The 12,544-nt window shown below is 43.0% G+C and overlaps 3 protein-coding genes across 3 annotated transcripts in view; 2 read left to right on the forward strand and 1 right to left on the reverse strand.

The window, feature by feature from the left end:
* LOC125315459 (putative disease resistance protein At3g14460) overlaps positions 1 to 12,544 on the forward strand; it is a 707,586-nt gene that overhangs the window by 45,669 nt on the left and 649,373 nt on the right. The window lies entirely within an intron of this gene.
* On the reverse strand, positions 575 to 10,112 carry LOC115734401 (mediator of RNA polymerase II transcription subunit 14). Its single transcript, XM_030665161.2, has 8 exons — positions 9,713 to 10,112; positions 7,521 to 8,591; positions 6,692 to 6,774; positions 6,169 to 6,343; positions 5,066 to 6,074; positions 3,937 to 4,955; positions 1,866 to 2,944; positions 575 to 1,382 (listed from the first exon to the last, which is right to left on the reverse strand). Exons 1-8 carry the CDS (start codon positions 9,923 to 9,925, stop codon positions 584 to 586), a joined length of 5,448 nt encoding a protein of 1,815 aa, XP_030521021.1. The 5' UTR covers positions 9,926 to 10,112; the 3' UTR covers positions 575 to 583.
* Positions 10,862 to 12,421, forward strand: LOC115734404 (PRA1 family protein E-like). The gene has a single exon (XM_030665166.2). The coding sequence runs from the start codon at positions 11,013 to 11,015 to the stop codon at positions 11,637 to 11,639; it is 627 nt and encodes a 208-aa protein (XP_030521026.1). The 5' UTR covers positions 10,862 to 11,012; the 3' UTR covers positions 11,640 to 12,421.

Consider the following 12,544-nt stretch of genomic DNA (forward strand, 5'->3'; position numbering starts at 1 on the left):
ATGTCGCAACGAAACCGGAACGCATAGGTTCAGAGGTCATGCTCACATCTGTAAAATGTCAGGCCATCCCTATTCTGTTCCACCGCAATGGATAATTCATCACATTGACAAGATTAGTTGTCCAATTCGTGAAATTCCTTCCAAGTATATTAACAATAAGGTATCTTTGTGCCAGAGAGAACTTTTTCAGAGACTTGCTGATTAGTTTGATCAAGCAATGATAGAAACGAAACTATGCTGTGGCTATAGCTACTTTCGATTTGGTAACTCCAGCAAAAAGACAATTTATTTTGTACAGTGTTTGATAGGTTGGTGTTCTCTGTACAAAGAAACCCGCATCTCCAACATATCAGCAAAAATACAAACTTTGTTGCGCTCCATTGTCAGCCCTACGCCAGCTTATCCCGAGATTCTTGGGTTAGCCAACAGCTCAAGAAGTCTAGGGCTGTGCCCTGAGAACCCTCGACCATCCTTGAAAATCTTCATTTTGAATCATGGTGAGACTTCAAGAATGTGAACATTTCGACAGCGCGAAGATGTTGGACACAAAAAGATCCCTAGACTCGTCATCATCATAGCAGAGTTATATCACACCAGAGCCTCCAGCCCCACTACTATCCCTTAATCCCTGGAGGCACAAGTGCAAAGCTCTCTGCACGCGGTCCGCAACTAATCTCAGCCTGCCTTGAGTAGAATCACCCGCCGAACAAGATTCGACAGTCTGAGCAACTTTCTGTTTGCATTTCTCCCAGTCATCCTTTTGCAACCAGCAAGCCCTTCCCCCGTGGCTCCCTTCCATACCAAGAAAAGAGACGTGCGAGCTCTCACCAAAGGAGTACCTGAGTCTCACAGAGACACAATAGGGAAGCCAAGCGGCCCCGCCGGCAGCATTGATGTGAGGGATGTGGGCAGGATCAAGAACAACGGTCAACCCAAAGTCAACTGAATTTCGAGGCCTGTCGTAATGAATGTTGCTCTTGCATACGGAAGAGTGGCCCGCATTTTCACCCATGTTGAGGCCTGTGTGGTTCTCGAGGCACAGTTCGATGCGGGGCTTTTGTGCAGGTGCTATATCTCCGCCTTGTGCCTGGGATAACCCTTTCTTCCATGCTATTAATTTCAAGAACTCCCTCAATACTGATATGGGCAATGTCAGGAGAGTAATAAATGATGCAACGCGAGAAGCATCGTAAGGCTCTGAAGCTACTCGACGGCTGAAGTAGTCACAGATCTCCCCGATTTCAGATTGAGTTAGTTCCTCTTGAGTAGTTGATGAATTTTGCTGCTGCTGTTGTTGCTGCTGCTGTTGATGAAAGCGCTTCACACTGAGGACTTGCAGAAGAAGTTGAACTCTGTGTACGCTTACAGCAAATACATACCCCCTGCAGAAAGACAGTCCATTAAATTCAGAAGCATGACAATTTAAATCGCACTCAGGATGTACTAGTGTCAAATCATTTTAATGTCGAGCAAAATCTCCATATGAATCAAAGTGAGACTACCAAAGCAATACAGTGATCAAATCACTGGTGCTACATGAAGCAATTCTCCAACCAAACATTAGAAGATAACTTCAAGCAACTAGGAACATATAGCACATGATTGTATCCGATAGTCTCCCTCCCTTGTTCATCCCCTTCCAACATCAATCAAGCAAGGTTCTTATTTCCAGAATATACTCATGTCGTCCTTACAGTTTCCACGATCATTTTGGCAATTCGTACACAAAAGTTTGAATTACCAGAGGAACCTGTTATAACAGGCTCTGTGTTGTGATACATAATGATAAGATAATTGGAGCTACAGCGTCCATATCTGAAATGTGCAAGATGTACAATCAATCAAAAGTTTAAGCTCTCACATACCCCACAAAAAAGCGCAAAGCAGGTTGTTCCTGGTCAAGATTCAGGAGTGCACCCTCATTGTTATTCAAAATTGAACCGAGAATCTCTTTCAGAAGATCTGGTAACTGAGCAAATAGCCATAGCACCCCGAGGTACTTGAGAATTCCTCTCAAAACCTTCTTGAGAGCAACAAGTGGTACCCATCCACCTCCATAGCCCCCATCATCGCCTAATCCAATTATAGCTGTATTCAATTCCCCTCTCACATGAGCTGGGACACCTGTGCCAGGGGATCTTCGTACTGGCAATCCAGGACTGGACGCTCCCAAATTTGAAGATCCTGCCTGAGCATTTCCCAAACGATTCCCGGGAGCAACTTGGCTTCCTCCCCTGGAAATGGAGGTGGAACTAAGACTAGCTCTATTGCCATTAGCAGCAGAAAGCTGTGTATTGGAACCTGAGTTTGCGATGGTTGGATTTGCTAGTCCAATGGTCTGTTGGCTTCCGCCTAGATTAGGTTCTAAACCATTCAATTCTTGGGCAACATGCTCCATGATGAACGGTCGAAATTGTGGACAGGGTAACGATCCCCCAACTGATGGGCCCCCTTTAGGAGGCGTTGCTGGCTGCAACCATACTTGATCTCCAGCAAAGCAGCGCATGTCAACCGCAAAATGTTTGCGATAGATGATCCTTATCCAATAGGGTCCCCGCAGTACAACAGAGACATCAATGGGCAGTAACGAGCTCGGAACAATACCAGGACCACCACGCACTGCAGTAGCTGACATTGCAGCTCCCTGAAGGTTATGACTCCCAGGAGGGCCTGTAGCAGAAGGCAGAGTGGGATTCCCTGCATGGGTAGAGGTACCCTGACCAACATTGGTGGCTGAAGTGCTCGACAGTAAACCATGTGATGGAACAAATCCTGTCTGTTTTGTCACAGAGGAAAGAGCTGCTGTTACTCCTGGCATTCCAGAAACTGGTGTAGCTCGTGCAGGTCGAGTGGCAGCCGCAAGAGAATGCAAGGGTCCAGCAGTTAGACGAATGCAATCCAACAAGGATGCAACTTCAGCTCCATTAATGAAGTCTTCGAGAAACTGTTTTAGGAAGGTCAACATGTGAGTGAGCAGATATTCAGAAAGAGTGAGCAAAAAAAGGCAGTTTGCAGAGTGATACAGACATTTATTTTCTTGAAACATAGAGTTATGGACTATTGAAAATTTCAGCAATCCATATAGGGACAGCTATGCAGAAGGGGCTTAAGCTACAATAAGAAATTCAAGGTACGACCAAATACATGTCAAGTACCATTCAAATATTGCATCTCAACAAAATTAAAAAAGTTAAAAAAATTCAAGGATTGAGACACATTTCCACAATATCGTCATCAGAAGATGCTGTCCAAGGCTGGTTCATGATGTAAATTGCATGACAAAGTCAAAGCGAAGAAAAGACCTAATAGACGTTGCCTCGAATTTGTAAAACATCTGCAACCCAAAACAATGTCTTTCATTCTTAACATTACAGATCAACAGTGCACTTTACATGTTCCCATTACTTCCCTTATTTTGCATGAACAGACATGCTAAAGAAGAAATTCCTTTTCTTTTTTGGCCATTAAGAAGAAATCCTCATATAGCAATGGCTTCATGTCAATACCTTCATATGACAATCGACAAGTTCCTTGAAAACACCTTCATTTAAAACATCCCATCCCACCCAAGCTAAGCAGTCTTAAAGTCCTACTAGTTTAAACTGCGTTATGTCCTAGATTTGCTTTTCTGTTCCTCCTTATGGCGATTTGGACAAGCCAATTATCCCAGTCTTGTCGAGCTTCTTGAAAACACCAAGACGAGAGCACATATAAACAAGAACCAAACATGCACTGAACATCAACAATGGCCACACCTGCACACTCAAATCCATCTACGAGAATTGACAATACGTAGTGATCAAATTTGATGATAACAATAGCAAAAACACTTGAAAGAGAAACTTCTTGATCTCAAGATAAAGCAAAGAGAACAAGAGAAATTCAACTTGAAATTTAGGTTATCCAAAAAACAATAAAAAATTCCAAAGAATCTACCTTTGTATGGGGCCAAAGTTGGTCAGGAGAAACATGCATGGTACAACCCTCATTCCCTGATTCCCACTCAACAACAAAGCGAGCGAGAACACCAGAACCAAAACTAAACCATAAGCTCATTAACCCAACCGCCTCTATTCTGAACACCCTTCTCATCTGCTCTGCAAACTTATCGACTGTCTCTGCAACATATTTGGCTCCAGCAGGAGCTTTACCATCGGAATTCGCGGGACCTTCATCGTGTCTGTCATCCGATTTCACGCCAAGCAATTTCCGCATTCCAAGAGCAAACATTCTGGCGTTGGAGAGTCTTCGAATATCTGCCACCAACTTTTTGATACTATCAGCTTCGACAGATTGATAGCTAAGAACAACGCCTTCCGGGTCATATCGTATATGGGAATCAACATCAGATGTATTGGCTATACGAACACCAGAGCCCCATGGGGTGGTAGTACTCCCCTTTTGAAGTTCCCATAAATCTCTGAAGTGCTGGTCATTTATCTTAACATCCCAATACATACTTCCAGGTCCACCAAGCCGCAGGCATATTTGTTGCCAGGAATCGCCTCTGGCAAATGGAAGTCGGAACCATATCTTGGAGGAAGCGTTTCGCAAACCCACTTCTTCAACATAAGGAATATCCAGGGCTTCCATTTGGCTAGTTAGTCTGGCATGCTTGATGCTTAGTGAACAATGCCTGACTACATGAAGCAGAGCAGAGACATAAATGCTGGATGGTGCATTCCCTGTGTTGGCTTCTGCTATAAGGTTTCCATAGCTGTACCCACAGCTTCTAGAAATTGTTTCCGTCAGATTAACTACTTCGGAGGAAGGCTCTTGACTGGAAGCTACTTCTAAGAATCTTCCTCTCTTGCAAGACTTAACATCAGCTTCCAGACCTTGCAGAGACGGAATCAAGTTTAACATATCAGAAACTGTGCGTTTGCGTGATTTCTTCTCATGCTTAGGAATAACCTCTTGACATGTGGTATGGACAGCTGAATCTGCTGCTGGAGCTGAAATAGTGAAATTATATTGATCAGAAATGCTCACCAAGGAGAAATCCTTGGGCTAAAAAAATGCCAAAAACAAAAAGCTGCTACAAATATTGGTGAAGTTGTCTTACATACGGGAGTTGTAACCCATAAATTTGGTGCAGAAACTTTCACAGATCCACCAACAGATCCATGAGTTCCACTTTTAGGTCCAGTAAACTTTCTGCTTGGTCCAGGAACCAAAGTGCCAGTCGGTCGTGGTGGAGACAACAATTGAGACGACCTTGCAGATAACGCGTCTTTTGCAGGATCTTTAAGCAACCTCATCTGATCGTCATCTATTGTTGTATAAGAAGCTACCTCAACTGAACCTGGCGATCTAAGAGAAGCCAAGTCCTGATCAGACTTTGAAGCAGACAATCTCTTCATGTTTGTGCTCCTACTAGAGGCAGAAGATAAAGAACTCAAGGAACTCGATTGCACGGAGCCTCTGACATTGCCTGATGAGTACAACGAGCCACTGTGCAACAATCTCGAACTATTGTTTACTTGTGATAGCAGGGCACCTCCCTCCCACTTAGGAGAAGGGGTTCCCGCTTTGACGTTATGAAGATTCATCGGAACAGAACCATACAGAGAAGCAGATGTACTGAATGATGAAGGGAAGTTTTGAATGGACAAAGGAGGTATAGAATTCCCCTTCTCTAGGTCAAACACTTCGTCAACCACAGATGAGAAACTCGATGGCGGACAACCTGCCATTTGCATGGAACCTTCAAGGAACAATTCAGAAAGAAGACCTCCTTCCAAATTCTGGTTAGGACCTCCAGCGCTAGGCAAGAAGGATTGTAGTTTTTCTTTGTCAATAAAACTAAAATTGAAGTCATCTTCAAGTATCTGCATCTGATCAATGTCAATTTTCTTAACACAGGTTGCACGGTTTGAGTCACCAAGAGAATGAATTCTTCCAGATGTATCTGGTTGGGTCTCTATCAATTTAAACAGGGGTTTGAAATCATTATCAAGCTGCATCAACAAAAAGTAGGAGCTCCCACAGTCTGGAAACCCCAACAACAACATAGCTGAGTCATTAGCAATGCTCCTGGGAATTTTTACTGCAGCAGTGTTATTTTCATAAACCTGCAAGAAACATTAAGCCCACCTTCAGAAAAAAATAAATACACATATATGCCTGGCACTAAATGTATTAACATATCAAATCGAGAAATGTTACCTCAAGGCCTAAGAATCTCGAAATTGATGCAAACAAGTGCAATATACTTTTACTTCTTAAGCTCATAAAAACTTCAGCAGAATTTATGCTTCCCTGATTTAGAGCTTCTTCACATTCTGACAATGCAGAAGGTGAAAGAATATTTTGAGTAGAACGGAGAAGAAATCGACCATTCCTGCAGCCACAAAATGCCATTAATATGTGGTAAAAAGGAAAAACCATGAATATTCTCCAGCAAGACTACGCATTTTATTCCTTCCTATTGTATATAATCAATGTAATGCGTGAAGGAAAATTAACCAATCTTTGACCTAATACTCAATCTGTCCTGCTGCTTCAATTCTATCCACTAGAAACGACCTATATCTGTGTTTTAATTTTATCAACCTCTAATAAGCCTCTGAAAGTGGTCACAATACCGAGCATATGAGAGAAGCAACAAAGGGAGGGAGGTGAAACAAGAATGATAAAAAGGAGAGTAATAAGAGCAGGGAATAAACTTGTGTTGGCTACAAAGACAGACCTTATGTTAATCCCAAGAGTGAAAAATGCCGAGCCATAGGCACGCACGTGCAACACTTCATGCCCCTCGTATTCCATATTCTTCTGCACGCATAAGTTAATTAGAAAAAAGAAATTCACTACTATCATTCTTGGTCAATGCAGACGATAGTAAAAACCTCATTCTTAGTCATCGCCTAGCATACCCATACCATCCCTACATTGTGCAACATTGATAAAAGAATCAATCAAGCGCACCGATTAAGTAATTTCTTTAATGAGAGAACACAGATTTACATGCACAGCACACTACCCCATAAGGTATGTCAGTAAATTGATAATTGACCAAAAACATTTACTACCTATCAATAAATTAACACAAACAAACTACTTCCAAAGAAAATGGATATTAGAACAGGGATTGTAATAATTCACATTTTTAAAAAATTCTTCAGTAAGAAACATTATATCAGCGTCTGCCTAGATCAAGAAGAGCGCCAATGCGTGTGCAATCAGAAACCCACTACCAATGACATCCAAACAGAAGCCCCACACTAAGTTGACATTCAAGAAACCAACAAATCCAAGAAACACCGCACAACACTCATATCAAGATGTCGCTTCAAAGACACAAGCTTAGAAAGCTGGACCAACCACCAGCATCCACAATGAGAATGGGGAGACTAGTTTTCATACACTCAAATACAGAAAATTTTAAAAAGGAAGCCCCGAAGAGAAAGAATTACTAGGCAGACCGAATAGATTACCTATTAGTTGATTGCCTACATAAATAGAAATTCAGCGAACAATGCCTCAAGCAAACTCAATGGAAATGTATCGAGGAAACTAACCTTCTGAAAGTCAACATCAAGCTCGTCCGTGTGAGAGAGAAGATTAACATCACCTGCAGCTCGACAGATCTGACCATTTTTAGCCAAGTCCTTCTGAATTTCAAGCAGACGAGTATATCTATTACAACATATAGCTCTTAGCAGCAACTTTTCAACGTTGATGCAACTCTGATCAAGAGAAAATTCTGCTTCTTTGCCGGTAAAAGGATCTATGACAAAAGTTCCATGAAGACATTTAATCTGTAGATCAGGCCCAGGTTCAATCTTTACATAAGGGCATAATTCGGGTGTACCAGCGCCCTTAATGATATCTAACCAATACATTATTTTCAATCCTGGCGTGCGCAAGCTAGCTGAATCAACTTCCCCGTCTTGATTTATTTGCGAATTTGAAGATCCAGTATGAGTCAGACCGCCATCAGATATGAGGTCAAAGCGAATTGCATCTTTCCATCTTCCCTGTCGAAGCATCTGGACTTGTCTTATGACCGTGTCCATGACGAGGGCAACACAAAGCTCATGTAGAACCGAATATAACGTAAAAAATGGATTTTCTGCCGCTGACATCCGTCTCTCTAAATCATCACCAAGAACATGCTTTCGTGATTCTTCCAATTTTATTAGTCCACTTTTCTCACCGACAAGAAGCTCCAAGTGCAATATCCTCCACATTGTTAGGTGCCCCCGGTAGCCAAGAGTGACTAAAACCTTAAACTCCCCATCCACACAAAGCAACACTGTACCATCAGAAACTTTGACTTCAGATATTTCCTTGGGAATTGAAAGTTCAAGTAACTTAGTCCGAACAAGTGTGTCCAGCTTCTTTAGAACAGGTTTTTGCTCTTCTTCAGTTAAAGCTCCTTGAGCACCAACATCCTCTATACATTTTGGTAGCCGCTGGTAATTTCCTGTGAGAAGAACCTGAACTGCAGAGGGAACATCATATGCAGGAGCACGGGCTTGCTGGAGCCCTTCATGCATGAAAAACAATGAATCTGCCGCTTGAGTGAAACATGTATCATGACTTGATAGGGTTGATGAGAGCTGCTGACAGTACTGTATCAGTGGAACCTGCAAGTCAAAAGTTCAGAGGAAGGACAATTAAAAGAATGATCACAATGATGAGACTTGCATCCATTCAAAAGATTGATAAAATTTAAAGGAACCAATGAAAATGCTTCTTACTATCGGCGCATGAAAAGCATAACAAGAGTAACAGTGTAAAGGAGCAGGTTTCCCATTAAATATCATGCAGCCTCATCAATAACCTATCCTTAAATCTAACCACGCATTAATTCATTGAAGACCCTCTCTAATGACATCGAAGACCCCCCCCTCAAAGGAAAACATTAGCACTTTTCAACAGCAAAGCTGCACAGGAATTAACAAGAGCACAGCAAATGTTCCCATGTTGTCAATAACTGATTTATCATCACCTACAGAGACTCCAAGCTTTCTAGATCCGAAACATCAGAGTGGTTGAGTCTGTCTATGCCCTAAACAAGAAGTCGATTGCCATCGCAACATTCTGCCTACTCTCACCTTAGGAGATACTTAAGGAGAAGAACAGAAGCTGAAGGCAATATCTAGGGAATCCAAACTAAAAATGTTAACCTCCGTATTCCTTCAAGGGCATTGTTTATGATAATCATTCCGGAGATCACTTCTAAGCAAAGACCCAAGACTGAGAAAGAGGAACTCTAAGCAGCAAGCAAACTCTGAGGCAACCCATTCACCTGGTAAAGCACCCAGGGAGAAATTCTATTCCAACTTCCAAGTCAACCATGGTAGATAAAACGATCTGTTAATATTCAGGATAAAGGTCTACGTGCAAAACAAAGCTTTACAGTCTTCTCAAGGATTCGTTCTTGCCAAAAGAATTACCCCACTTCCAGGTTTGTCTGCCAAAGCAAATGGCAAGCCAAAACCTTCTCGCAGAAGCCTAAAACTCAATAGAGCAAAATACAACTTTTCTGAAAACACAACGAGAAAAGCTGAATTTACACCTTCCTAGCTGCAAAGATACCTAAACCACCATCTCCCACTCCACAGATTCCATAGCAACCAAAAAAATGAAAACAAATCTCGCCAAAGATTCACTAACAAAGATTTCTTGACAACGACTAATTCCCCACTAATTAAAGCCACTCAGTTCAATAGAAAATCACTCTCCAAGCACCCAAAAGCCCGACCTGCTTGCACCACTTCGCAAGGACATTGAGCCGGAGCATCCGCTGCTGCGTCTTGACCAAGTACTTCAAGAGGCTGATCTTCTTCTCCGTGTCGGACTGGTCGCCGGACTTGGATTTATCCACGAGCTCCTGGAGCGAGAGGAACGATTCCTCCGCCGCCCGGCTCACGAGAGCCGAGAACTCCACCGTCTGCTGCCCTAGCTCGGCCGCCATTGCAACCGGGGATCCTCGCTCCAAGATCTACGCAAGGTTCATGGAAATTAGGGTTTAAGAATCGCAGGCGGGGGGAGATGAATCGGAGAAGTCGCGTGTGGTTATTTATCGTTAGGGTTTTTGGAAAGTAGTGGGTTGAGAGACGGAGGAGAGGGAAGAGAGAGAAATGGAGAGCCTTCTTCTTCTCCTTCTTCCTCGCCCCTCGCAGAGAGATGCTTCGGATTAGCAAATATGATTTGATTTGACATCATTGTCATTTTTTATAAAAATTCGAGGTGAGGAATAAATTCCGGTATTTTTGCAATCTGGTCCTTGTAATTTTCATTTTTAGCCTATTAACTTCTACAGTTGTGCAATTGGATCCTCTAATTTCATTTCATAAAATCAAGGTATACAGGCTTCGTAGTAGCAACGCAAATAAAGCCGGCGAAATCCAAAACACTGCAAAACAAATTCCGTAGAAATTAAGCAAATCTCAGCATAATGCTCATTAAGTTTTTAATGAAAAGTGCGCGTTGAAATGATTTTCGAGAGTGCATGAATTGCGTAAAAAAAAAATTGATTGAAAAATGCAAATGAAGAACTTTGTGCGGCACGATTTTTTTTCTTCTCTTTAAGGAATACCAACGGAAGGTAATAAAAGTCATTTATTTGTATTTTCGTGCAAATTTTAAAATTAGAGAGAACGAAATTTAAGGCGAATCCAAACATTCTGTCACTTTTTGTTTAATTTAGATCTCGTAGCGAACATACTTCAATTTTTCCTTTAATCTGAATTGCCTTAGAATTTTTAATACCTATAAATATTTTAGACCAAAAACAAAACTCACGTATAACTTTGTCTTTTTTTGATAATTTTAAGATTAATAAAAGAAAAATCATAAACCGGAGCTCAAATTTGGAACTTTAAATTCATTACACGAGTTTCACTGGCCGGTGGTTTCTTGCTAATTGCCAGACGACGCAAACGTGTCCTCGCGGAGTCGACTCGTCGAAGAACCGTTCCAGCACTGAGTCAACTCAACAAAAGGAGGACTCTCTCTCTCTCTCGTCCCCCGAAACGAGAGAGAACGAATCCGCATCAACAATGCGAGCGAAATCGTCGCCGTCGTCCGCCAGCTATGGCGCCGCCACCGCCACCACCACCACCACGAGGCCAACCTCCCAGACCCCCTTCGCCACCCTCTCCTACACCTCGTCCGCCGCCGCCTCCTTCCTCGCCACGCGCCGCCCCTGGCGCGAGTTCCTCGACGTCTCCTCCCTCTCCCTCCCCTACAGTTACGCCGACGCCACCTCCCGCATCCGCCGCAACTGCGACCACTTCCGCGTCAACTACGCCATGGTCGCCCTCGGCATCCTCTTCCTGAGCCTACTTTGGCACCCGGTTTCGATGATCGTCTTCATCGCGGTCTTCGTCGCTTGGTACTTCCTCTATTTCTCTCGCGATAGCCCCCTGGTGGTTCTCAATCGGACCGTCGACGACAGGGTTGTGATGGCGGTGCTCGGTCTGGTGACTGTGGTTGCTCTGGTGCTCACCGAAGTGGGCTTGAATGTCCTGGTCTCGTTGTTGATTGCGGTTTTTCTCCTAGGGTTGCATGCGGCGTTTCGGAATCCGGACAATTTGTATGTGGACGAAGAGACCACGGCTGGGGGCGGTTTGGTGTCGGTCGTCAGCAGTCAGCCGCTGAGAGCCACGGCCTATACACGCACTTGAGGGCTTTAGGGGTGTTTTGGAATCATTTGATTGTGTGGATTTTTTGAAATGGTGCTTGTTGGTCGCTTGGTGTATGATGCAGTGTCTTTGATTCAGCTCGAGCTGTGCAATTCTGAAATTTTGTTGGAATTGGATCGATGTGAGTCTTGACAGAATTCATGGAACTGTGCATTAAGATTTGGCTTCCTAATACTTGGGTTTCGAAATGACTGCCGAAAGTACTCGGATCTTTCCATGCGGATCTTCTGGTTTCGGACTGAAAGAAAAGCAAGAATGGTTCTGCTGTTCAGGAGAGTGTTTTATCAGCGGGGTCGAACGCGTTGTGCTACTCGTGCCCGTTCACAACACGAAACCCGTGGTATGCTTGCTGTCTGTTTTGTAGCCGAAAAGACACATAGGGATGACAATTTTCTGTGGTGTTGTGTAATTGAACTGGGAATACCTTATCTTGATTTACCCAGGAAATTATAGATGCCAGTCCGACGGATTCTGGTCGATCTAGTTCGTCCTGCTTTTATCTGGTTTAAGTATTCAAATATCTGTTATGTGATTTTAGCATTCTGAATTCGATCAAAGGGGGTATCATAGAGTTGTTTCCGGTTTAATTGATGTTAGCTTCTGATCATTCAGTCCTCTAGAAGCCCACATTTGTTGGTGGGGTTACCGATTTGGTATTGTTGCAGCTTCATGTTCCCTGCTCAGACATTAAATTTTGTGTGATTTGAAACTTATGATCCCTATTGGGGAATCTGATTCAGGTGAACAACACTTGCTTCTTGAGAGTGATTGCTTGGAAGAGTGCATGTGAAAAATACAGCTAATGTGCAAAATTTCCTAGGACTGCATCCTGTTTCCCGGCTTCATTGAATGTCTTCTGGATTTGTCTGCTTGATGATAACTCTGAA

Source organism: Rhodamnia argentea, chromosome 6 (assembly GCF_020921035.1).
Source record: "Rhodamnia argentea isolate NSW1041297 chromosome 6, ASM2092103v1, whole genome shotgun sequence".
In the NCBI taxonomy this organism is placed as follows: domain Eukaryota; kingdom Viridiplantae; phylum Streptophyta; class Magnoliopsida; order Myrtales; family Myrtaceae; genus Rhodamnia; species Rhodamnia argentea.